General features: G+C 45.2%; 1 protein-coding gene across 2 annotated transcripts in view; it reads right to left on the bottom strand.

The window, feature by feature from the left end:
• The window catches only part of LOC126198954 (myogenesis-regulating glycosidase), a 750,462-nt gene that overhangs the window by 73,007 nt on the left and 649,650 nt on the right, over positions 1–27,805 (bottom strand). For both annotated transcript variants that reach the window (XM_049935600.1, XM_049935601.1), the window contains 2 exons: positions 26,164–26,301; positions 11,083–11,351 (listed from right to left, as the gene is read on the bottom strand). In XM_049935600.1, coding sequence (XP_049791557.1) covers positions 11,083–11,351; positions 26,164–26,301 — 407 coding nt within the window. The remainder of the gene's footprint in view (positions 1–11,082; positions 11,352–26,163; positions 26,302–27,805) is intronic.

Raw genomic sequence — 27,805 nt, 5'->3', positions numbered from 1 at the left:
GGTAACGTATTCTTACAAAATGACTCATACTCTACAACCACTCTACAACTGCCAAAACTTTAGGAACATATCAAACATTTCAATAAATACATATCGTGTGACTAGGACCTCGGTCGGGTAGACCGTTCGCTGGGTGCAAGTCTTTCGATTTGACGCCATTTCGGCGACTTGCGCGTCGATGGTGATGAAATGATGATGATTAGAACAACACAACACCCAGTCCCTGAGCGGAGGAAATCTCCGACCCAGCCGGGAATCGAACCCGGGCCCTTAGGACTGACATTCTGTGGCGCTGACCACTTTTTTTAAAATCTCATTTTGTTCTACGTTGTTCGTTGAATTTGATCGTGGCGGACGTCCGACAACACCCGTGCGGGTTGTTCGTTGATGAGTTGACTCATTTTTTTATTACAGAGGGTAGCTAAACCCTCTGACCAAACACGCTGAGCTACCGTGCCGGCTACAACTCAGTTACCGGGGGCGGACAACATTTCAGTGACTGGACGGAAAGTTAATAATGTTGGGGGGGGGGGGGGAAGTAAGTAGCACGGGAGAGTTTTGAACACGGCTTGTTCGCTTCACAGTCCAACACCGTGACCACTTAACTATGACGCCGTGGCTGTCCATCTTCCCATAATATTGCATTTGTTAAGCTTGGTCCGTTCACTGCTCCTACTTTTTTTTCTTTTTCTTTTTTTTACACGTTATTCCTGTTTTCATGCTTGATCTGTTTTCAGTTTTTGAAGGGATATCCACTGGGCCATCTTATCACTAAATCTGTGGGGGATCCGATGGGGAGTTTTCCTCGTAAACGCACACACACCAGTGCAGCAGTTGCTCGCAGTATAGTGAAACATGGAGTCACCCGTTGAATTTCCTGCTACACTGTAAGCTTGTGTAGCAACCAAAGAGTCGACGCATCTATGGAGTGTGTCCAGAACAGAATTTTTGTACATAACGAACACTGACCTCAAAAATCACGTGACTATGGGACGACGTAAGGTTGGTCCGAGAGCTTTCTGCTGACTTTCAACATTATTACATCGCTTTTATAGACAGACCCCACTCAGTAATACCGTCGACATTAAAAAGGTTTCATAGGCATCGCAATAATTTACATCTGGTACCTGGAATGAACTTAGGCTTTGATGAGATAAATTCAAATGCATATTGCGTGCTTCTGACAAGTTTCACACCCCACACCTCGCTCGTTTTTAATTTTGTTATTATTTACTTATTTTTTCTTATATGGAAAGAAGAAGCCACTTCCATATTTCAGGTTTTGTACTGCAAAAAATTTTTCAAATGGCTCTGAGTACTATGGGACTTAACTTCTGACGTCATCAGTCCCCTAGAACTTAGAACTACTTAGACATAACTAACCTAAGGACATCACACACATCCATGCCCGAGGCAGGATTCGAACCTGCTACCGTAGCGGTCGAGCGGTTCCAGACTGGAGCGCCTAGAACCGCTCGGCCACCCCGGCCGGCTTTTCTACTGCACTCGATGGTAATGCCGAGTCTCTGTTTTAATTAACTGCCTTATGGTGGCGCCGCGAAATGGCTTCCTAGTACGCCAGAGTAAGAATGTACGTAAAAATATCGAATTTGGAACTATGCCATGCGCCAGATGAGTGATTCACGACACTGTGTAATTATTGTAAGGACGAAATTCTTCCGCTTTTACTTTCAGACAGGGGAGCGTGCTGTAGCTAGAGGACAGTGTACCTAGGAACACATGTTTCTGGTCGGTAGTTCAGTCTAGTGACTGATTTTAGAATCGGATGAAGAAATGCGTACTAGAGGCCACCGAAAACAGTTTCCACCATTTCCTACAGTTTTTGTTGTTGCTAGATATGAAGTTGTGACTCGTGTAGCATTTCGATTGGTATATATTTTATTGTTGTATAGCGCATTCAAGATATCTGGAGTGTATTGTTAATCCTTCAGTTACAAAATTTTATGGCAAGTAAAAATCCGCATACTTTTAAAACTCGTTATGTAACTTGTGGCCAATAAAGACTTGGGTCGCGTACCATCTGCTATCTTGAAACAGAAGAACGTCTTCAACAGCGGAACTTGGAATACTTGCAAAGTAACTGAGTTTCGTTAATGTCGTAACAATTTTACTTGTCTTGAAAACGAAAGTTCGTAGCTTCAGTTTGAAACTGTATTTAACTCCCTGATAACACTTTTGCTTAATTTGATTTCACTTACTGGTTATTGTTATGTAGTGCCGTAATAATGAAACAGTAGACGACTAAATACCATACTGACAATATTTTCTCTATTGCAACGCTTTTAAGTTTCAATCGGTACATGACCATGTTGTGCCTTGGAACACGTTTCCACATTTGGAACAACCTGAACGTAAATAAGGTACAGCTGGCCGCAATTTCCTGTGAGGTGTGGCGACCACTGCGCCCTGGACTCTTGCTTACGCTGACATGACTGTCATGGTCAAATAAGAGATAATCAGAGCTCGCTCGGAAAGGTTTAGGTGATCGCCTTTCGAACGCGCTATTCGTTAGCGCAGTGGTACAGAAACAGTCTTGAAGTAAGTTCACTGCACACTCTGCTAAACAGTTAGGTGTTAATTGAAGACTGGCAGTGGAAAATGCTAAAAATGCCAAAATTGGATGTTCTCTTTTTTTTCTGTAAATTGCATTTTCTGTCATACGCTATGAATGACATAAATAGACTCAGTTCGTAGTTAAAAGCTATGAGGTGGAGCCGCGTCGAAGTACACTCCTGGAAATTGAAATAAGAACACCGTGAATTCATTGTCCCAGGAAGGGGAAACTTTATTGACACATTCCTGGGGTCAGATACATCACATGATCACACTGACAGAACCACAGGCACAGAGACACAGGCAACAGAGCATGCACAATGTCGGCACTAGTACAGTGTATATCCACCTTTCGTAGCAATGCAGGCTGCTATTCTCCCATGGAGACGATCGTAGAGATGCTGGATGTAGTCCTGTGGAACGGCTTGCCATGCCATTTCCACCTGGCGCCTCAGTTGGACCAGCGTTCGTGCTGGACGTGCAGACCGCGTGAGACGACGCTTCATCCAGTCCCAAACATGCTCAATGGGGGACAGATCCGGAGATCTTGCTGGCTAGGGTAGTTGACTTACACCTTCTAGAGCACGTTGGGTGGCACGGGATACATGCGGACGTGCATTGTCCTGTTGGAACAGCAAGTTCCCTTGCCGGTCAAGGAATGGTAGAACGATGGGTTCGATGACGGTTTGGATGTACCGTGCACTATTCAGTGTCCCCTCGACGATCACCAGTGGTGTACGGCCAGTGTAGGAGATCGCTCCCCACACCATGATGCCGGGTGTTGGCCCTGTGTGCCTCGGTCGTATGCAGTCCTGATTGTGGCGCTCACCTGCACGGCGCCAAACACGCATACGACCATCATTGGCACCAAGGCAGAAGCGACTCTCATCGCTGAAGACGACACGCCTCCATTCGTCCCTCCATTCACGCCTGTCGCGACACCACTGGAGGCGGACTGCACGATGTTGGGGCGTGAGCGGAAGACGGCCTAACGGTGTGCGGGACCGTAGCCCAGCTTCATGGAGACGGTTGCGAATGGTCCTCGCCGATACCCCAGGAGCAACAGTGTCCCTAATTTGCTGGGAAGTGGCGGTGCGGTCCCCTACGGCACTGCGTAGGATCCTACGGTCTTGGCGTGCATCCGTGCGTCGCTGCGGTCCGGTCCCAGGTCGACGGGCACGTGCACCTTCCGCCGACGACTGGCGACAACATCGATGTACTGTGGAGACCTCACGCCCCACGTGTTGAGCAATTCGGCGGTACGTCCACACGGCCTCCTGCATGCCCACTATGCGCCCTCGCTCAAAGTCCGTCAACTGCACATACGGTTCACGTCCACGCTGTCGCGGCATGCTACCAGTGTTAAAGACTGCGATGGAGCTCCGTATGCCACGGCAAACTGGCTGACACTGACGGCGGTGGTGCACAAATGCTGCGCAGCTAGCGCCATTCGACGGCCAACATCGCGGTTCCTGGTGTGTCCGCTGTGCCGTGCGTGTGATCATTGCTTGTACAGCCCTCTCGCAGTGTCCGGAGCAAGTATGGTGGGTCTGACACACCGGTGTCAATGTGTTCTTTTTTCCATTTCCAGGAGTGTATATACTAAAATATCTTTCTCAACAACGCGTTACAGACATTAAATGATGAGTACGTATTTCAAATAGTTCCCATACGGGTTTACATAATGATAGTCAACGTTTTTAGAACTGTTGATATGACATATAGTTTTCGAACAGGCAGTAATAAATCTGCGCCTTGAAACGCCGGTTAAGCTGGATGTAGCTGCGTATTTGAGTGGCTGCTACAGGATAAAGTTCTTATGGTTCTAGCGAAAGCAAAGTACCATCAGCCTAGCTGTCCTACATCACGTATACCTCATGTCTACCTAACAAGCAGGACTTGGGGGACACCATGTTGGATTTCGTCCTAATCTGTTGAAGCCCATATTTGCGAGTTTTATAGTATAACTTATGTCCTGTGAATCTATTTTGCTGTTTCAAAGCACCAGCACACTGAGGATCTCTCGAAAATGCGTCGTTTTTGGTACGATCTGGCGTAAGAAAGTGACGGGATGCGTCATATTGTTGACTGAACAATTTTCATATTTCGCATTATAAGTTATGTGCTGTGGAACAGTGCCCATTCAAGGCAACGACACACACAAGATCTATAAAAAATGTGTCGTTCTTGGTAAGAGCTACGAAGACTATTCGGAAAGCAACTTCCGATCGGTCGCGAAATGGAAACCACCGTGAAAATCCGATGAAGTTTTGCACAGATGTTTTGGGTAGTGTCTAGTACGCCCGTTGATCGCGTCACGTCGCTATATTCAATTCTAAGCGCACAGTGAGCACGTAAAGATACATAGAAAGTAGTGTCCCCAGCGAAGAATGAAGGCCTGGTGAGAGATTTCGCTGCCCACATAACATAACTGTCATGTGTTTCATTCTTCATCACAATTCCCGCCCCATTTTGCAGGGACACTGAAGATGCTTCTGCAGCGTTTTCGATGGGAAGTGTTTGATCACCCACAACACAGGTCGTAATTGTCTCGTCCTGAGTATCAACACTGCTCACATGAACCACTGTCTGTGAAGACAACATTTTGGGCACAGACAACTAGCTGTAGACAAGCGCAAAGAATTGGCGGGAAGCACTGGCAGCTGCCTTCTGTGGCAAGGGTGATGGAAAGTTGGTACAACGCTACGAAAAACGTATAAGTCGGAGTGGCGACCATGTAGAGAAGTAGCTCTAAGGTGTAGCTAACTATTGCAAATAAAACAGTTTTGATTTTCACAGTAGTTTCTATTTCGCGACAGATTGGAACTTATTTTCCGAACAGCGCTCGTATTATAATTAAATGTCAGTTTATGGCACGTCAGAAATTAGGGGATAATATAAGAAACATAAGTGTCACAGATTACAATAGTTTAGTGGATATAGGCGCAGACTTATTGCGTTTATGTTTGTCGGTTCACGTACCATTTTCTCCTCATTATTTCCTCCACTGTCACGTTTTCTAAAAGATTTTCGAACTTTCTTACTAATTTAATAGGAAAGTATCTTCCGTAATATTAGATGTTATGTTCTCTTTCTCTCTCACTCTTAGAAGAGAGTTTATTCCATTGTGTGAACATGCTTGACAGGATGGGCTAACAAACTGCAAGACAGTTTTCTACGTCACTACCTGATTCGACAGTAGTTATTCTGTATTCCTTTCTTGATCCAAAAATCATCGCAGCACAAGACCCGCGACGTCACGGAAATTTATTACTCTTTCGTCGCGGGAATTCATGAACGCCGCACATAGAATACACACAAAACATTAAACGTCTCGAGTTTAGAATTGAAAACACGAAAAGCATTAAGCACATATCGAACCTACCACCATGGCATTTAAGATCTCCACAAAAAGCGCCTTTTAGTAATACCTCATGTGACAAAGTGTCGGGCCGGCCGCGGTGGTCTCGCGGTTCTAGGCGCGCAGTCCGGAACCGTGCGACTGCTACGGTCGCAGGTTCGAATCCTGCCTCGGGCATGGATGTGTGTGATGTCCTTAGGTTAGTTAGGTTTAAGTAGTTCTAAGTTCTAGGGGACTGATAACCACAGCAGTTGAGTCCCATAGTGCTCAGAGCCATTTGAACCATTTGAACAAAGTGTCGGGAAATGTAATGTCGGCAGATACATGTGCTACCTACAAATCTCATCTAGAGTTAGCTCGTGGTGTTATTTAATAGTTGATTATGAACCCCTCCCACTCCTGAAATCTTGGTTTTGGTGACGCACTGATGTGTAGCATTGTCCGTGGTTTAGGTTAGTTCCGAATGATAAATATTTCAGCCTTCACTTGTGTAAAATCACGAGACATTCCTGTCTGAAACTACATTGTGCAGTCACGTTAATGTGACCACCGCCTTCGTTAACCACTCACAAGCGGCAGGAGGCAGCACTAGCAGTGAACGGTAATAAAGCGTGTCGGGGGGGGGGGGGGGGGGGGGGTGCGATGGGGCTCACGTAAAACAGTGCAGTCGTTGTCGTAATGCTCAAACCAAGCGATTTATGTGAGATCCAAAAGGGCACGGTCATTGGCTTTCGGGCCAATGTTGGAAGCATTTCCGAAACGTCTAAGTTTCTAAACTGTACGCATGCCACCGTGGTTAAAGTGTACCGCGCATTGCAAAATGGCTCTATCCAGAACGACAAATGTGGTGCACCATGGGTCGAAGATGACAGGGGTGAATGACAGCTGCGGCGATATGTAGGAGCGAATAGATGTGCAACTGTTGAGCAACTGACTGCCCAGATGAACCAAGGGCCACGAACAGTGTCTTCCCTGCGACCATTTAGCGAACTGCAAAGCGAAAGTAGCTGCTCGTGGGCCTCTGCAGCAACCGCATGGTTTATTATGCATCCATGGTGACTGTTCACCGGCGATGAAGGCTGGAATTTCCACGCCAGTACCGTAACTGCACGTCCACTGAGTGGTGACAGGTGGTCTTCACAGATCAATCAAATTTATGCTCCATCGGACAGATGGACTTTGGCGTGTACAACGTGAAACGTCTGAAAGCAAAGACCGTACAAGCAGGAGGGAACGATATGGTCTCGAGCATGTTGTCGTGGCATACCCTAGGTGAATTCGTTATTCTGGAAGACACAAAGGATCAACACAAATATGCATCTAGACTTATGGACCATGTCCACCCTTGCATGCAGCTTTTTTCTCTCGGCATGATAGCATCTACGAGCAGAACACTGCCAAGTGTCACGCGGCTCGCAGTGTACGTGTGTCCCCAAGGAGCACCGAGGTGAGTTTACCGTACTCTCCTAGCCACCAATCTTCCCGGTTTTACACCTGTTCGAGTATCAGTGGGACCACCTCGATCGGGCTGTTCACGCCATGGATCCTCAACCGGGGAACCTAGCGCAGCTCGGCATAGCACTGGAGTCTCCATGCCTCTACGTCCCTATCGGTACCTTCCAGAAACTCACTGACTCTATTCCTGCATTTCTCGCAGCAGTCCGCACTTTTTTTTTTCTTTATTGTTATTTTGATCACCTTATACAAAGGCGGGCTGTCAGCAGCATATTACGCCGCTCTTCTGCCTTGAGTGGTACAATAAGTACTACATAGAGGTGGCACAGAGAATACCATAAAAACGGCGGGCAAAAACTGGAGACACGAAAAACAAAAAACATGGAGCCATTCACGCTGGACGAGAAATATCACTAACACTAGTTGACACGGCGCACATAAGATGGATGACGGCGACGGCACACGTGAACAGTGGTGGAGTGACGGCGAAAGAACACTAAACACAAAACGAAGGCACACACACGAGACACTGATGGCGATGATCTCCGGCGCGCGAATGTTCACTGAACGTGTACGAGTCTGGGGACCTGCCAAGAGAGGAGGAGGGGGGATGAGAGAGGGAGAGGGGAGAGCAGATGCCATGGGCAGGGGAGATAGGGGGAAGGGAGGAAGGGGAAGGGGAAGCCCGGGGGAAGAGGGATGGAGGAATGGGACGGGGATGGGGGAAAAGGAAAGAGAAGGGAGGGAGGGTGCCTAAAGGAAAGGACACAGGAAGTGGGGGCAGGGAGGATCAAAGTTGATAGGAGGGGTAGATGGAGGGGAGGAGGACATCATCAGGGAGGGGGAGCTGGCGGAAGCCACCTTCGGAGAGGGTAAGGAGGGTGGAGAGATGGAGACCGGGTGGGACGTGGGAATACAGGTGCGGCAGCGGGTGGGGGCGGGAGAGGATGGGCGAGACAAGCGGGTGAGGAGGATCGAGTTTGCGGGAGGTGTACAGGATCTGTATCCTTTCATGGAAAAGGAGGAGGTGGGGGAACGGAATGAGATCATACAGGATCCATGTGGGGGATGGGAGACGGATGCGATAGGCGAGGCAGAGAGCATGGCGTTCAAGGATTTGAAGGGATTTATAAAAGGTAGGGGGGGCCGGAGATCCAGGCCAGATGGGCGTAACAAAGGATAGAGCGGATGAGGGATTTATAAGTGTGGAGGATGGTGGAGGGGTCCAGACCCCACGTACGGCCGGAAAGGAGCTCGAGGAGACGGAGTCGGGAGCGTGCCTTGGCTTGGATTGTCCAGAGATGAGGGGTCCAGGAGAGTCCACAGTCGAGGGTGACGCCAAGGTACTTAAGGGTGGGGGTGAGGGCGATAGGACGGCCATAGATGGTGAGATAGAAATCAAGGAGGCGGAAGGAAGGGGTGGTTCAAAAAAATGGCTCTGAGCACTATGGGACTTAACATCTGTGGACATCAGTCCCCTAGAACTTAGAACTACTTAAACCTAACTAACCTAAGGACATCACACACATCCATGCCCGAGGCAGGATTCGAACCTGCGACCGTAGCGGTCTCGCGGTTCCAGACTGAAGCGCCTTTAACCGCACGGCCACACCGGCCGGCGGAAGGGGTGGTTTTCCCTACAATGATCGCCTGCAGTCCGCACTGCAAGAGGTAACTATTCAAGTTTCTGACTGGAGGTCACATTAATGCGACTAGATAGTGTATCACAATTCGCATTCCTTCAATAAAATTATTTGTAATGCGAATTTGTGTCAGTTTATTGCTACTTTATTCACAGTTTCTCATTTCCAGTCTACAATCGCGGAGTAGTGACCGGGCCAAACATCTCACGAAATAAGAATCAAACGAAAAAACTACAAAGAACGAAACTCGTCTATCTACAAGGGGGAAACCAGATGGCGCTATGGTTGGCCCGCTAGATGGCGCTGCCACAGGTCAAACGGATATCAACTGCGTTTTTTTAAAATAGGAACCCCCATTTTTATTACATATTCGTATAGTACGTAAAGAAATATGAATGTTTTAGTTGGACCACTTTTTTCGCTTTGTGATAGATGGCACTGTAATAGTCACAAACGTATAAGTACGTGGTATCTCGTAGCATTCCGCCAGTGCGGACGGTATTTGCTTCGTGATACATTGCCCGTGTTAAAATGGACCGTTTACCAATTGCGCAAAAGGTCGATATCGTGTTGATGTATGGCTATTGTGATCAAAATGCCCAACGCGCGTGTGCTACGTATGCTGCTCGGTATCCTGGACAACATCATCCAAGTGTCCGGACCGTTCGCCGGATAGTTCCGTTATTCAAGAAAACGGGAAGTGTTCAGCGACATGTGAAACGTCAACCACGACCTGCAACAAATGATGATGCCCAAGTATGTGTTTTAGCTGCTGTCGCGGCTAATCCGCATATCAGTAGCAGACAAACTGCATGAGAATCGGTGTTAAGAATGCTACATCAACATCGATTGCACTCGTACCGTATTTCTATGCACCAGGAATTGCATGGCGACGACTTTGAACGTCGTGTACAGTTCTGCCACAAGAGAAATTACGGGACGACGACAGATTTTTTGCACGGGTCTTATTTAGCGACGAAGCGTCATTCACCAACAGCGGTAACGTAAACCGGCATAATGTGCACTATTGGGCAACGGAAAATCCACCGGAACATCAGCGACCTTGGCGGGTTAATGTATGGTGCGGCATTATGGGAGGAAGGATAATTGGCCCCCATTTTATCGATGGCAATCTAAAGGGTGCAATGGCTGATTTCCTACGTAATGTTCTACCGATGTTATTAGAAGATGTTTCACTGCATGATAGAATGGCGATGTACTTCCAACATGATGAATGTCCGGCACATAGCTCGCTTGCGGTTGAAGCTGTATTCAATAGCATATTTCATGACAGGTGGATTGGTCGTCGAAGCACCATACCACGGCCCGCACGTTCACCGGATCTGACGTCCCCGGATTTCTTTCTGTGGGGAAAGTTGAAGGATATTTGCCATCGTGATCCACCGACAACGCCTGACAACATGCGTCAGCGCACTGTCGATGCATGTGCGAACATTACGGAAGACGAAATACTCGCTGTTGAGAGGAATGTCATTACACGTATTGCCAAATGCACTGAGTTGACGGACATCATTTTGAGCATGTATTGCATTAATGTGGTATTTACAGGTAATCACGCTGTAACAACATGGGTTCTCAGGAATGATAGGTTCACAAAGGTACATGTATCACATTGGAAGAACCGAAATAAAATGTTCAAACGTACCTACGTTCTGTATTTTAATTTAAAAAACCTACCTGTTACCAACTGTTCGTCTAAAATTGTGAGCCATATGTGTGTGACTATTACAGCGCCATCTATCACAAAGCGAAAAAAGTGGTCCAGCCAAAACATTCATATTTCTTTACATACTATACGAATATGTAATAAAAAATGTGGGTTCTTATATTAAAAAAACGCAGTTGATATCCGTTTGACCTGTGGCAGCGCCATCTAGTGGCCCAACCATAGTGCCATCTGGTTTCCCCCTTCAAACTAGACGAGTTTCGTTCTTTGTAGTTTTTTCGTTTGGCGATTATTTCGTGAGATTTTTGGCCCGGTGACGATCAATGGAGCACCCTGTAGACGCAGACGCCTGAGGTACTGACGTGCTGAGGGCCTGCCAGGAGAGCCGGTAGCAGCGCACGGCGGCGGGCTCCGGCTGTGGTTCGCTGTAGCGCCAGTGGAGGCGCGCGCGGCGCGGCCACTCCATGCAGACGGCGGCGGCGTCGCGCCGGTCCCTCTCCAGGCACTCGTAGGCCGGGCCGAGCCCCAGCTCCAGCCCCAGCCGGCCCACCACCAGCTCGCGTTCCGACTCGTCGAAGATGCGCACCTGCCGCTGCTCCTTGTTGTAGCGCATCCGCTCGAAGTACGCCCGCTGCGGGCACATAGAGCAGTCACTAAACGGCAAATGTATAGCCTTCTGCATCCACCCATCCATTCATCCAACCCCCCCCCCCCTCTCCCTCTCCCTCTCTCTCCCTCCCTCCCTCTCTCTCTCTCTCTCTCTCTCTCTCTCTCTCTATCTCTTACACGCAACCTGTACGAGGTGTGAACAAGATGCGCAGCTGACCACTCCTCCTCGTTTTAGAGCAGTGGTTCCCAACAGGTGGTCCGCGGACTGCCAGGGATCCGCGAGCTATGCCAGAGGGGTCCGCAAGGTGCTATTATTTTTCACAAATGTCTAGTCAATGCAATCTCAAGTGTATTACAATTGAAAGACCAATACACTCAGTTTTAATTTTTTCCTGTCATTTTCAGTTCATATTTAATTTATATTTTTTAAAGAGTTTGTTATAGTAAACATCCAGATTTAAAGACAAAGATTTTGAGCAATAATCAACAATTTGAAACGTCCCCTTAAAAAAATTAATGAATTACTGTGCTGATGAACCTCTTACTGTGGTGTACGTACTGTAAGACCTTCGGTACTCTCACCATCAGATTATTTGACTTGTCGCTCTAACGAAGTAGGCGAGTGTCAGCAATATGTCTCGTGGTCTTATCGTGGCGTGTTTATCTTCTGCCGTTAGGTCAGACGATAGAAATGCCACTTGCACACTGAGAGTAGCAGATTGACGGTGACCAACTTCAAACAGAACTTGATTAATTTTCACACACATTTATTAAAATAATAACAATCATAAACCTTACTTAACTTGATTCTGGTTGCTATTTACAATTGACAATCTGAAGTTTCTTTGGTCTTGGTACGTTAATGTTATTCTCCAATATCTCTGATACTTGACAAAGTGTCTATACATTCATCTTCATGGCTGTGTACAGGAATATGATAATCTTATTAGGCGCAGACTGAAACTTGACTATAGACTAATGCACCGAGCGAGGTGGCGCAGTGATTAGCACACTGGACTCGCATTCGGGAGGACGACGGTTCAATCCCGTCTCCGGCCATCCTGATTTAGGTTTTCCGTGATTTCCCTAAATCGTTTCAGGCAAATGCCGGGATGGTTCCTTTGAAAGGGCACGGCCGATTTCCTTCCCAATCCTTCCCTAACCCGAGCTTGCGCTCCGTCTCTAATGACCTCGTTGTCGACGGGACGTTAAACACTAACCACCACCACCACCACTAATGCAGACTGCCTAATCGGAGGTCTGTACACTCGTTATAATACCTCGCGCGCTCATGTATCACTGCGCGAGTGTGATCCGCGAGGAGAAAAGGTTCTACGTTAGCAGCAATCTCATTGGCTGCGTTACATATTAATATGCGGATCTGCGGAAGCAGAATTTGGTCCGTCTCTAAGACAGCGCCATCTCGTAGTGCGGAGACGGCCGAGCGCTGCGCCTGCGCTGTTGTGCTTAGCGGGACGCGCTCTAGTGGCAAAGTTGTGTACGTGCTGACTACGCGGAACTATGTACACAACACTTAACAATATTTGATTTTCAAACAGCAGAGCAGAACTGAACGTACTCAGACATTTCGCTCTTTACCTATTCTGATCAACACTAAACTGACACACAATATTTTTAGCGCAACGCAATCTCACTTTCAAAAATCCCTACAAAAGAATGGCCCTGACTAACAAAACCTATACCTTTCATGAATCACTTACCTCACAAAAATCTTTGTTACTCGAACTACTCCAATACAGCGAGCGCCACTACTGCCAGCTAAATAAAAGATTCTAACTACTAAAGGCACTAACTGCTGATAGGCATAGTCAGCAAATCAAAGATTTTGATAGAGAACAAACAATGTACAGGGTCTCCAGAAAAGGACTCCCTGATTTTAAAATTAAATATCTCGAAAACAAAGATCGATAGAGGAATGCAGTAAACGGTATGTTTATTGTGAAAGCTGTAAGAAGTTTATACAGCAGTTTGAAATAATAGTTACAAAAGCTGCTAACAGATGGCGCTGTAATCGCCACACGTAATGCCTAGTATAAATAGTGATCCGAAGCCCAGAGCGATCAGTTCCACTATTGAAACGTGAAAGGAGGTTAGCGTACCGAAGGAAGAGATTAAAACCATGTACTCCATCGAACAACGCGTTTTTCTGGTGGTAGAGTACCACAGGTTAGAAGAGAGTCCTACGGCAACAAGGCGAAGTTTTCGAGCACGATTTAATGTTCCAAAAGGACCCGATGGGAAAACCATTCGTACGCTCTTCGCAAAATTTCAACGAACAGCCAGCGTAACTGATGAGCTAGTGGGGCATGTTGGCCGCAAGCAAACCGCAGTTACGAATGAAAATATCGCCACAGTTTCTGGAATTATTCAACGAAATCCAATGTCATCCGTCCGTAGGATTGCATCTGAGACTGGTTCGAAGCGTTCCAGCACGCAGAAAATACTGAGAAAGAGCCTACACATGTTTCCATTCAAAATTTAAACGCACCACGCCATACCCGTACGAGCTGTGCAACAAAGGGTTGCCTTTGCTAATCAGATGCTCACAATGATTGATAGTGAAGGATTTGATGTTGGCTGCATCTGGTTTACAGATGAAGCACACTTCCACCTGAATGGATACGTGAATAAGCAGAACTGGCGATTTCGGGGTTCCGAAAAGCCATATTGGTGTGAAGCGAAACCCCTGTATTCTCCTAAAGTTACTGTGTGGGCTGCAGTATGCAGCAGAGGCATTATTGGCCCTTTTTTCATTCGAGAAACGGTTACTGGTGCACGTTACGTTGCAATTTTGGAACAATTTGTCGCCACACAGCAAGCGTTAGAGGATCGACCAGGTACTGAAAGGTTTATGCAAGATGGAGCCCGACCACATCGGACCGAACAAGTGTTTCGCTTTCTTGAGGAATACTTCGTGAATCGAGTCATTGCTTTGGAATATCCCAAATTTACTGGTGCAGGCATGGATTGGCCTCCATATTCGCCGGATTTGACTCCCTGTGACTTTTTTTGTGGGGCACAGTGAAAGACATGGTCTACCCGAAGCATCCCGCCACGCTGGACGAGCTTGAATCGGCGATCACTGTGGCATGTGAATCCATTTTGGTTGAGACACTACGAAATGTGGTGGCGAATTGCATTCTTCGTTTGCGCCACCTCTGTAGTGCCAATGGTGAACATTTTGAAAACATTGTGATGTGATTGTTTGCAAAGCGATTATTTCACTTACGTATGCTGATATGAGCTGTACAGCGTACAGCGCCATCTGTTATCAGCTTTTGTAACTATTATTTCAAACTGCTGTATAAACTTCTTACAGCTTTCACAATAAACATACCGTTTACTGCATTCCTCTATCGATCTTTGTTTTCGAGATATTTAATTTTGAAATCAGGGAGCCCTTTTCTGGACACCCTGTATTTACCTTAATAATATTCAAAAGTCATCATATATGACATCCAGTCTTACAAATTTACTGTCTCTGATGGACACACGTCCAAATCATCCTCTCTCAAAACTCCGCCATCTCTCTCCCCACATCCGCCACTGCTGGCGGCTCACCTCCAACTGCACAACGCTACACGCTCTTAAGGCCGGCCGCAAGATGAGACGCAGGTCCGTGACGTGACGCAGGGTGGCTCACGGTGAGTTTCTGCGAACCACACAGTTGAATGGGGCAGCGCACGTTAGAGCGCAGCGTGACGTGGCGCAGTTCCTGCGCGTGGTGACCCTGCGGAGCGCAGTTTCCTGTACGCAGTTTCCTGCGAGGCTCACGGTGATTCTGGCTGTTCGCGTTCAGCGTTTCGTAGTTCGGAATGGAGGAGAAGCTAATTGAAGCCGTACGTGTTCGCAAAGTACTGTATGATACAAGCCATGAAGATTATTTGAAAACGAAGCTGAAAGCTGAGAAGTGGGAGGAAGTGGCCAAGGAAACGGACATACGAAGTGGTAAGTTGCATTGTAATTCATTGTTAACATTTTACATGAACATAGAGCCCATCACAAAGACTTTTACTACAATTAACATGTACCAAGGTATTGTTTCACAAAATAGAAGGATGACATAAATGTTATGAATTAATTTATATATTTATTTATATATTTGAAACATTATGTCGTAGCACTGTAACTGTATAGATATTCTTAGTTTCTCAGTACTTTCCTTTAAAAACACTTTCCCTTTGCCAAGGAACCATTCCTGTAGTGTTGAAGTATGTAGTGAAGTTCTGTCGAATTGTGAAAGCTTTCTGTGAACATCGTGTTACATTTGATTGTAATAATGGTCGCATTTGATCCTCTGGCATATCTTCCATAGTGTCGTCTCCACATATTTCAGCTTTAGAAGTAATTAAATAGTTGTGCAACACACAAGCTGCTTTGACAACACTGATAACACTTTCTACTTTAATTTCAAATGGTACTCGAAAAACTCGAAAACGCGAAGCAAGTATACCAAAAGCGCACTCTACCGTTTGGCGTGCTCTTGACAGTCTATAGTTGAACACTTTGTTTTCATAATTGTCAGTGACGCTTCGTTTAGGATAAGGCCGCATCAAATGCTCACATAAAGGGAACGCCTCATCTCCTACAAATACGAAAGGGATTGCCTCCTGTATTTGTGGTAGTGCTGCAGGTGACGGAAGCTGTAAAGTGCGTTTCACCATTCTTTTCGCCAAAACGCTTGTGTTGAAAACGCTTCCATCACTGAACCTCCCTTGTGACCCAACATCAACTGTAGTGAATTTATACTCGTAGTCTACGGTAGCCATTAGCACGATGGAGAAAGTGTGTTTATAATTGAAATAGGAGGATCCAGTTTTACGAGGTTTTCTTATTACTACATGTTTCCCATCGATGGCGCCTATACAGTGTGGGAATTGCCATCTTCGTTGGAAACCAGCTGCGATTGATTCCCACTGTTCTTTTGTGGGTTCTGGCATAAATATTGGTTGCATTACTTTCCATACAGCTTGAGATACTTCTGATACGATGTTAGAGACCGTTCGTTCTCCCATTCTGTAGCTGTAAGCAATAGTTCTGTATGTGTTTCCTGTCGCCAAATACCTAGAACGTAAAAGAAAAAAATTAAAAAAGGAATGATAAATTTGTAGCTGTATTTTTTTACGTTTGTAATTAAAAAGTGAATAATTGAAATAGCGAAATTCTCATTTGACGCGGTTGTTGCAGGTGTTGAAGCGAAGGCGTTGTGGGAGAAATTGAGACATTCGCTGAGAGATGCTCTCAGAAGACAGCAAAAATCCATGAAAAGTGGGGCACCGGCTGAATCGGTTAAAGAATGGAAATTTCAAAAGCAGATGGGTTTTCTACAACCATATATGGCCAATAAAGCACGAGAGGGGAACCTTATCGAATGCAATGACGATAGTGAAACAACACCACAAACTTTTGCCACTGATAGTCCAACTGATGTAGTCGACGAGGGTGAGGAATCACTGAACATGCAGCAGGGAATCACAAGTGCTCGGGACGATCTTCAGTCACGGGCACTTCCTGAAATTTCACCCCCGCCAGAAGAACCGACATCAGCAAAAAAAATTAAGAAAGACACTATTGCTGGATTACTCAAACGAAGCATTGAACAACATGAAGAACGAAGAAAATCGAGATCAGAGGAAAGAAGAAATCTGTTGGCACAAACGAGTGCTCCAAGTGATCCTCTGTACCACTTCTTCATGTCAATGTACCAGATGACCAGACGCATGCCACCGTCATCTCAGTATGTCGTCAGAAATGACATTTTCCGTGTGGTTACAGAAATGGAGGCCTCGTTGCTGAACATTCCCGTGAGATCTCCACAGTCCAACACAGTTCAGCGGCCATCATCACCGTACAGTAACCAAACCCTCAGTCCATCCTACACTAGTTCAACTCCATCCCAGTCCTTACAATCCAACAGTCCCTCGCTTACAACAGAAGATAATTGTGAGTTTCAACAAAGCAATTTGCTCACATTTATTAATAATTTCTCTGAAAACTGATTTTTAGTAAAAACTTTGCTATTCACATTTGATGTACAGAGTGAATTTATGTGCTATTACAGAACATTTTGGCCATTTCAATATTATTTATGTTTATTCAATAAAGCGTTCATTCAATAAAGTGTTTCGCACATTAATGGCTATACACAAACCAACTCAAATTTTTAATTTTATAGTGCGTTTAAAATTACTTGCGACTTTTGACAGGTCGGCGTTGAGCGAGTGGAGGGGTTGTCGGTCTTAGGAAACATTGTTGCTTCAAAGGATCCGCCACTGTGGCGGCGTGGTCCGCATAACTCACATTGTTACTTCAAAGGAACCGCCGTTGTTGCGGCGTGGTTAGCATCAGCTGGTGTAGCGGCAGCACGGGGCGACAAAGAATCCGTCAAACGTCGCAAGTAATTTTAAACGCACTATAGAGATATAGATATAGGTTAATCATAATAGCTTACCTTAAAAACACAGCTAGTTTCTCCTCGGTTCCAATCGGCCTTGTAGCGTTGCATCCCTCTCTGTCAATTTCATTCTTGATGAGACCATGCACTTCTTGGAATTGATCACGATTTAATCTAAAATAGTTCGTGAATTTTTCATCATCAAATTCCTTAGTTAAAGCGAATTCCCCATGACTTAGTCTTCTTTTCATGTATGCACTTTTTTCTGCTTTTTGTTTCATCAAAGCGATGTAACACACTGTTTCGAATTCGAACTCAGAATCGGAATCCGATTCTGAACTTAAATCTATTAACATAGCAGAAGTAGTCGCCATCTCTGCCAGAGCCGAAGTTCCGCAGCAAACTGCGTATTGAAACTGCGATCCAACTTGCGGTGATTGTCGCCGTGACTCACGCCGCCGTGAGAAATTTGGCGTGAGCCACCCTGCGTCACGTCACGGACCTGCGTCTCATCTTGCGGCCGGCTTAACAGCCAACTGCCCAACACTACAATAGCAAATTCCAACAATGCAAACCAACCACAGCCTTCACACAGCACAGTCAGTGATTTTCATATAGAGCGCTACGTGGCGTTACCAACATGAAACCTAAACAGCCTACTTACAAATTTAGCAATAACAATGATGGCTAAATTGAAAAAGTTTTAAGCTCAATATTTTTTTAATAACGAATATGTCAATGTTTTTTCTAAGTACCAAAAATAGAAAGCGTATAAAAAGACTCTTAATTTGGCTTTTTAGGTATTTGATACTGTCATATGACAAGGTACCAGTCATGCTCGATGAGGAGCTCCTCGAGAAAATATTGAGGAGTTCCTCGAGAAAATTTTGTTGGGAACCCCTGTTTTAGAACATCCGCTCAAAGTACACTTGCTGCGGGCACACAGACCAATCACTAAACAGTAAATGCATCGCCAATTCCAACCATCCATCTATCCATCCCACCCTTGCTGCTTCCTTCTCCTCTCCCTTTGACTCACACGTAACCTGTACGAGGTCTGATCAGAGATGTGCACCTCCTGCTCGTTGTTGTAGCATATCTGCTTGAAGTACACCCACTGTGGGCACACAGACCTGTCAGTAAACTGTCAATGCATCGCCCTTTCCATCCATACATACATACGAGGGGCGTTTGAAAAGTCCGTGCAAAGACCGAGAGATGGCACCACCGGCGCATCTCGAGGTCATGTTTAGTTAGTAGCATCTTTGGAAAGAACGCACACCAAAATTCAGCTATACTGATCTATTTTTGTGTGTTTGGCATTCGTGTGAATCAAGCAAGTCGAGTGATTGTCCAAAAATAGGCAAAAAAGATTTTTGTGTGGTGATTAAACATTACATTATGAAAGCCAAAACGCCTCAGGAGACTAAAGAGAAGCTTGATAAACATTACGGTGACTCTGCACCTTCGATTACAATTGTTTATAATTGGCTTCAAAATTTTCGGAGTGGCCATATGGGCACAAGTGATGGTGAACGTTCTGGACGCCCTGTGGATGTCACGACTCCAGAAATGATTGATAGAATCCATGATATCGTGATGGATGATAGAGGAGTTACGGTGTGTGAGATTGCTAGGGCTGTGGGAATCTCGAATGAACGGGTACATAATATTTTGCATAAACATTTGGACATGAGAAAGCTATCCGCAAGATGTGCTCCGCAATTGCTCACACTTGACCAATAACGGAATCGTGTGAAGTGTTGCAAGGATGGTTTGCAGCTGCTCAGGAAGAATCCGCAGGACTTTAAGCATCGTTTCGTCACTGTGGATGAAACTTGGATACATTACTATACTCCTGAGACCAAACAACAATCTAAACAATGGGTCACCAAGGGAGAATCTGCACCAAAAAAGGCGAAGACCATTCCTTCGGCCAGAAAGGTTATGGCGACTTTCTTTTGGGATTCGCAAGGGTAATCCTCGTCGACTATCTGGAAGAGGGTAAAACTATTACAGGTGAATATTATTCATCGTTATTGGACCGTTTGAAAACCGAGCTGCAAGAAAAACGCCGGCGATTGGACCGCAAAAAAGATCATTTTCCATCACGACAATGCACCAGCGCACACCTCAACAGTTGTGGTCGCAAAATTAATGGAAATAGGATGCCAACTCGTTTCACGTCCCTCCCTCGGACTACTATTTGTTCCCCAATTTGAAGAAACGGCTGACGGGATAAAGAGTTTATTCAAACGAGGGGGTGATTGTAGCAACTAATAGCTATTTTGCAGACTTGGACAATTCCTATTGTTCAGAAGGGATCAACAAATTAGAACAACGTTGGACGAAGTGTATAAGACTAAAAGGAGACTATGTCGAAAAATAAAAAAGGTTTACCCCAAACACGTAAGTAGTTGTTATTTTTGCACGGAATTTTCAAACGCCCCTCGTACATAATCCAACCCACCCTCCTTTTCTCCCTCCCTTCCTCCCCCTCACACATAACATGTACGAGATGTGATCTAACATGCGCATCTCCCGCTCCTTGTTGTAGCCGAGGCCTACGAGAAAGACAGGCCGCGGTGCGTACGTCACGAAGGTTGGCCTGCGCTCGCTCGCTCAAATCAGCAGACAGGCTACGTTTCTACACCTGTTAACTCGTAACAAGGTGAATACGCACAAACTAGAATTGAATTTTCCACTGGAATTCGCTATTATGGAGTTTTACTGTTATTAGTCCTACAGTGATCGGAAGTCCATAGGGCTACTTATAATTTATTACGTCTGTACTGGGAAAAAATAAAATTAAAATCATGCCAAAATAATTACCAGTTGCATAAGACACCATTTCTTGTATAAAATGACGACTGTTAAGCAGAAGAGACTAAATGCTACAAACAAGCCGTTATACCATTTACATCGAGTATTAATCTTAAATTAAATTTTGTTGTAGTACTGTTAGTCAGTAAGACTTCATAATATCCAATTCCAGTAGAACATACCATTCTCGTTAGTACGTACACTCCTAGCTGCGAGTTAACAGGTTTAGAAACGCACTTTGTCTGCTGAGCTGAGCGAGCGACTGAGTTCAGGCCTAGCTTCGTGACGTACGCGCCGCGGCCTGTCTTTCTCATGGGCCTCTGTTGTAGCGCATTTGCTCGAAGTACACCGGCTGTGGGCAACAGACCAGTCAGTAAACAATAAATTCATCGCCTTCTCCATGCATCTATCCATCCAAGTCTCCCTCCCTCTATCTCTATTTCTAGTCTAAAACATGATGCGCTACTTTCTAAAAGAAAATTATTTCCAGCTGCTATGAAGAAAAATAAAAATTAACGTTATAAGAAATTTTGAGGAATTTTTCATTGTTTTCAGCGTCTTGATAAAACAGAACCATTGTTATATTTGGGCAGAAAAATTCCAATTCTGACAGCTAATTATGTACTCAAACATATTTATTATATAAACAACCAGCTGTCAAACTCGAATTTCTACAACTGTCAGATGGTAAAAAAGACGTATTATAATATACAAGCACGAGCAAATTATCGAACAACTTTAAAATGTTGCTGAAAATAATATTACGGCTAACAACTACAGACGGCAATAATGGTTTACTCAATGTTAACATATGTGCATCTACAACGTCAGGACATGTGCTGATGAAGGCAATACAGCGAACATAAGCTTATATACTAAAATAAAATTTCAAGCAGCATACTGTTTTCCAATTTACTGAAATGGAAGGCGTTGCATAATGAACACCTCCACCAACTGCTACCAAACTGATACTCCAGTATTTTCATAGGTGTGGGATATACTGATTAAAATTTCATCTAGATGTGAGCATATTTTCAGAACAGAAAAATTCTATTGCTACAGATAAAAAATAAACAGTACGCGTACATGATGGCTATTGGAATTGTCTAACGTTACTGGTATGTTTCAGGTGCGGATCTGAATAAATATGCCCAGAGAATGTGCAAGTGCAGCTTTCTGCCATCTTTTGGACTTTGAAAAAGGTCGGATCATTGGCCTGAAATACATGAGGAGCGTCGTACTGACAGATCGCACAAACAGCTGCCTATAGTGCAATAACTGCAGAACGAGTGGTGATGAGATGGACTCAGAAGAACAGTGTGGCAAGTAGAGTTGGCGCGGTTCTTTCTAAAAGGACTACACTACGAAAAGATAACAGGATTCTTCGACTGGCTATGACGAATAGGAGGATGAGAACAGTTGAAACCCGGGCTATAGTCACAGCAAAAGCGTCACCACGGACTATCGGGAATAGATTGCTGGAATCTGGACTGAGCTCTTCTTTTGTCATGGGTTTTTAACGGCTGACACTGCACCACAGAGAACAGAGACTGGTATGATGTAGAGCCAGAGTCATATGAGACTCTGGAAGGCATTCTGTAGTACAAAACCAGCAGTATCCCTTCTGTTTGTGGCGTTCAGATGGACACCAACGAGTCTGAAGATGGCCTGGTGAAAGGTCACAGGAAGTAGAGATTCTCCAGATCCATAGCTCTCCAACTCCTGGAATAATGGTGTGGGGAGCTTTGGATATGATAAAAGGGCTTATATGGTACTTGTCGAAGGGAGGCTGAAAGCTCACCAATAAGTGGCAAGAACAGTAAGGCCTGTTATCATATCGTTCATGACCAGGCTCCCAAATAACATATTCCAGTAGAATAATGCACCCTGAAGTTCACACCAGGAATGTCTTGAGGAATGAATGGATCCTACACTGGCATTCCCAGTTCCGTGATTTGTCATCCATATACCGTGCCTTGAATGGGACAGGAAGACATGTACTCTAACACCAGCCTCCAGCCAGCAATCTTCGTGATTTGATAATCCTTTGATCATGCACTCCATCATTGTTTGCTATACATACACATCGATGAGCCAGAACATTATGACTACCTGTTTAATAGCGTATTGTTCCGCTTTTCAAAAACAGTACAACAAAGATTGTGCTTGGTATGGATTCCATAAGTCCTTGACAGGATTCCAGAAGTATGTGGCACCAGGTGTCTAGGTACAGGTCAAGCAATTCCTGCAATTACAGGATGGTGGTTTACGGGCACGCAGCTGGCGCCCGAAATGTGTTTCAGTGGGTACATATTTGCTGGCCAAGACATCAGTGTGAGTTCACGATAATGCCTCTCAAACCACTGTAACACAATTCTGACTATGCAAAACGGACAGTTATGCTGCCGGAAGGAGTCATCGCTATAGGGGGAGTCTTCAGGCATGGAGCGATGCAGATGGTGCGCAACAATGTTCACGTAGTTCACTGCTGCCATGACGCCATCGATTACCGCCACAGATCCCCTGGAAGCCCAACTCAGTATACCCTATAGCACAATTCTGCCTTCACCAGCCATTCGCCTGGATGAGAGCGTTTAAGGACCTAACCATCGACCTGATGTAACAAGAAATAGATGAAAACTAAGTCACGCTGTGCCCATTGCATTCATAAATGACGATGCCGTTGGGCTGACACAGGAACACGTAGTAGTGGTTGTGTGATGTGGAGCTCCATGTTCAACAATGCCCTTTGAAGGCTGTGCTCCCAAACACTTGCGCCTGCACCAGCATTGTACGCTGTTGTCAGATGTGCCACAGTTCGCTACCTCCTATCCTGGATCACACGGTGGCGGGGGGGTGGGGGGGGGCGGGGGCGTCCTCCTACCTCTACGTTTTGTGATGAGACGTCGTCGTCCAATACTACACGGCCTATTCGTTATTTCACACACCCTTCAATCACTTTCCATAGGTGCTCACGACAGTAGCACGCCAACAGGCGACAGGCTTCACCGTTTTAGAGCCGTATATATAAGTGGATTTCCACATTTGCGGTCCGTCTCTTCTCTATCATGACTGCCCATTCGTCTCTCTTCCACTTACGAGGTGCATTCAAGTTCTAAGGCCTCCGATTTTTTTTTCTAATTAACTACTCACCCGAAATCGATGAAACTGGCGTTACTTCTCGACGTAATCGCCCTGCAGACGTACACGTTTTTCACAACGCTGACGCCATGATTCCATGGCAGCGGCGAAGGCTTCTTTAGGAGTCTGTTTTGACCACTGGAAAATCGCTGAGGCAATAGCAGCACGGCTGGTGAATGTGCGGCCACAGAGAGTGTCTTTCATTGTTGGAAAAAGTCAAAAGTCACTAGGAGCCAGGTCAGGTGAGTAGGGAGCATGAGGAATCACTTCAAAGTTGTTATCACGAAGAAACTGTTGCGTAACGTTAGCTCGATGTGCGGGTGCGTTGTCTTGGTGAAACAGCACACGCGCAGCCCTTCCCGAACGTTTTTGTTGCAGTGCAGGAAGGAATTTGTTCTTCAAAACATTTTCGTAGGATGCACCTGTTACCGTAGTGCCCTTTGGAACGCAATTGCTAATGATTACGCCCTCGCTGTCCCAGAACATGGACACCATCATTTTTTCAGCACTGGCGATTACCCGAAATTTTTTTGGTGGCGGTGAATTTGTGTGCTTCCATTGAGCTGACTGACGCTTTGTTTCTGGATTGAAAAATGGCCTCCACGTCTCATCCATTGTCACAACTGACGAAAAGAAAGTCCCATTCATGCTGTCGTTGCATGTCAACATTGCTTGGCAACATGCCACATGGGCAGCCATGTGGTCGTCCGTCAGCATTCGTGGCACCCACCTAGATGACACTTTTCGCATTTTCAGGTCGTCATGCAGGATTGTGTGCACAGAACCCACAGAAATGCCAACTCTGGAGGCGATCTTTTCAACAGTCATTCGGCGATCCCCCAAAACAATTCTCTCCACTTTCTCGATCATGTCGTCATACCGGCTTGTGCGAGCCCGAGGTTGTTTCGGTTTGTTGTCACACGATGTTCTGCCTTCATTAAACTGTCGCACCCATGAACGCACTTTCCACACATCCATAACTCCATCACCACATGTCTCCCTCAACTGTCGATGACCACACCACGCAAATTCAGAAAACGAATGATTGCACGCTGTTCAAGTATGGAAAACGTCGCCATTTTAAGTATTTAAAACAGTTCTCATTCTCGCCGCTGGCGGTAAAATTCCATCTGCCGTACGGTGCTGCCATCTCTGGGATGTATTGACAATGAACGCGGCCTCATTTTAAAACAATGCGCATGTTTCTATCTCTTTCCAGTCCTGAGAAAAAAAAAATCGGAGGCCTTAGAACTTGAATGCACGTCGTACATTCCAGCACCAGGAGGCATTCAACTTTGCGAAGGGCAGTGGTCATAATGTTTTGGCACATATATATAATATATCTATCGAAATCATTCTTGTTTCATGTTTTTAATACAAATATTTTAAAGTAATACATTAGATTTCATTTAACTAGTATTAATTGATTATTCTAAATCTGGTGTTTCTCACAAGCTGTAGCTACCTATGTTCTTAGGGGAAAAAATTATTATAGAGGATGGTCGCAGTGTGAAAAACTTGTAAGAGTTGTTGTAGGGTAGGTTGTGCTGACAAATAATTGTGCTCGCAAATCCTAGCGGCTCGCCAGGTTCATTTAGTGTCAGTTGTTCTCATAGCATAGATGATAGCGGAGGAGACTGCCCAGCTTCTGGCTCGGGCCCGATCCTTACTACAGCCCCATATCCAGTTCTTGTACCTCTCCCTTTTTCCGTTTTTAGAAAACCGAATGAAGAACACGTTTGGCAACACCGTCTCTGGCGGGCCGCTTGAATCTGCGCGCGAAGCGGCCCGATTGGCTAACTTCAAAGCTAATTAACTCGGAAATGGCGCAACGTATCGAATTTTGTTCTTCACAGTTATTTCTCAAGACAGCCTATCTTGCAACACTCTTACAAGCTTTTCAGACTGTTTCTGACCACCCCGCATAATCAAGTATTTATATTAATGCAATTAAATATTTTGTATTATTTATGTATGTTACATAAGGCAAGAAATTCGCTAAGATAGCTTTCGGGGGAAGTATGCTCTATTAGTACCACAAATACCAGAGTGCTTTCGGTGCCATGGGAATCACGCCTGATGCTAATGCTGATGATGTACATCAGTTTGAATGCAATGAAAGTTTAATCATTCAGCACTCGTTATGTGTTGAACATGTTTACAAATTTTGGTAAATAACCGACTGATGCTTCATGGTGAAACAGTTTCCATTTCCGTCAGTGCACAGTAAGAGAATTAACAGTGGTTCACGGTCTCTTTCTAGCCATCAAATGAACGTCACGTACATGGTGAGTAAATAAGCTCATCACAAAGATGGTGCAACTGAACTCAGATGGTGTTTAACGAATGTTATTTTTTCTTATTCAGTATCTCAAACTCCATCACTGATATAAGATGTGCTCAATAAATAGCGAATATTTTACGGACAATAGGATGCAGTTTAACTTGGACTTACCTGGAGGACGTGCTTGTCATACATTACATACGCGAAACCGACCAGGAAAACGATGCACAGGAACAAGAAACTGACGAACGCCTTCAGTTTGTACTCGCGTGGCGGCTTCCTCTTCTTTAGGTAGGCGGGGAACGAGAGCTGTAAATAAATTCCCAGTTCAGGAGTATCACCCGCACAAGGCTGTTTAAGGTAGTGAAACATCTTGGATCATGCAATTTAAGTTTATGTAATACAGTTCATTTGACAATATCAGGTTATAAAAAGAAGCAGCAAAATAAAAAATAAACAAGTCTCCCGAATACTATATCGTCAACTGCACGAACTACATGTTCCCATTAGATTGTGTTCTTATAAATTTTAGAGCGGTTGGTAGCTCACAGCGCATTGTTGTGGATCCAAGAAATCACGGATATCAAGGGGCTCTGCAGCAGGGAAAGAAATCTGTTCAAAATGGACAGTGGGCACGATAATAATAGATCTGCAAATCATGCCATATTACTAACAGTGTTGTTCTTCACTGATAAGAATTACCAAAATTAATGCAGATTGCACGTTCTGACACGAATTAATAGCTCTGAAAATAAAAGAAATACAATAATTAAATGGAAAGTTGGGAAGCCTGTCACGGGGCAAGATGAACTACACTACTGGCCATTAAAATTGCTACACCACGAAGATGACGTGCTACAGACGCGCAATTTAACCGACAGGAAGAAGGTACTGTGATATGCAAAAGATTAGTTTTCAGAGCATTCACAACATGCTGGCATGAGGAAAGTTTCCAACCCACTTCTCATACACAAACAGCAGTTGACCGGCGTTCCTGGCGAAACGTTGTTGTGATGCCTCGTGTAAGGAGGAGAAATGCGTACCATAATGTTTCCGACTTTGATAAAGGACCGAATAGGTGGCGCAGTGGTTAGCACACTGGACTCGCATTCGGAAGGACGACGGTTCAATCCCGCGTCCGGCCATCCTGATTTAGGTTTTCCGTGATTTCCCTAAATCGCTCCAGGCAAATGCCGGGATGGTTCCTTTGAAAGGGCACGGACATCTTCCTTCCTCATCCTTCCCTAATCCTATGAGACCGATGACCTCACTGTTTGGTCTCTTCCCCCAAACAACCAACCCTTGATAAAGGTCGGATTGTAGCCTATCGCGGTTGCGGTTTATCTTATCGCGTTGGTTGAGATCCAATTACTGTTAGCAGAATATGCAATCCGTGGGTTCAGGAGGACACTGCAGAACGCCGAGCTGGATCCCAACGGCCTCGTATCACTAGCAGTCGAGATGACAGCCATCTTATCCGCATGGCTGTAACGGATCGTGCAGCCACGTCTCGATCCTTGAGTCAACAGATGGGGACGTATGCAAGACAACAACCATCTGCACGAACAGTTCGACGACGTTTGCAGCAGCATGGACTGTCAGCTCGGAGACCATGGCTGCGTTTACCCTTGACGCTGCATCACAGACAGGAGTGCTTGCGATTTATTTATTTATTTATTTATTTGTTGTTCCGTGGGACCACATTTAGGAGAAGTCTCCATGGTCATGGAACGAGTCAATACATGAAATTATAACACGATTGTAGAAACAGATGAAATGAAATATAAGAAACATATTCAGGCGACAAGTCGTT

The sequence above is a fragment of the Schistocerca nitens genome, chromosome 8, assembly GCF_023898315.1.
Source record: "Schistocerca nitens isolate TAMUIC-IGC-003100 chromosome 8, iqSchNite1.1, whole genome shotgun sequence".
NCBI lineage: Eukaryota > Metazoa > Arthropoda > Insecta > Orthoptera > Acrididae > Schistocerca > Schistocerca nitens.
Note: the sequence above shows the minus strand (reverse complement) of the source record. Positions and strands in the feature narration are given on the sequence as shown.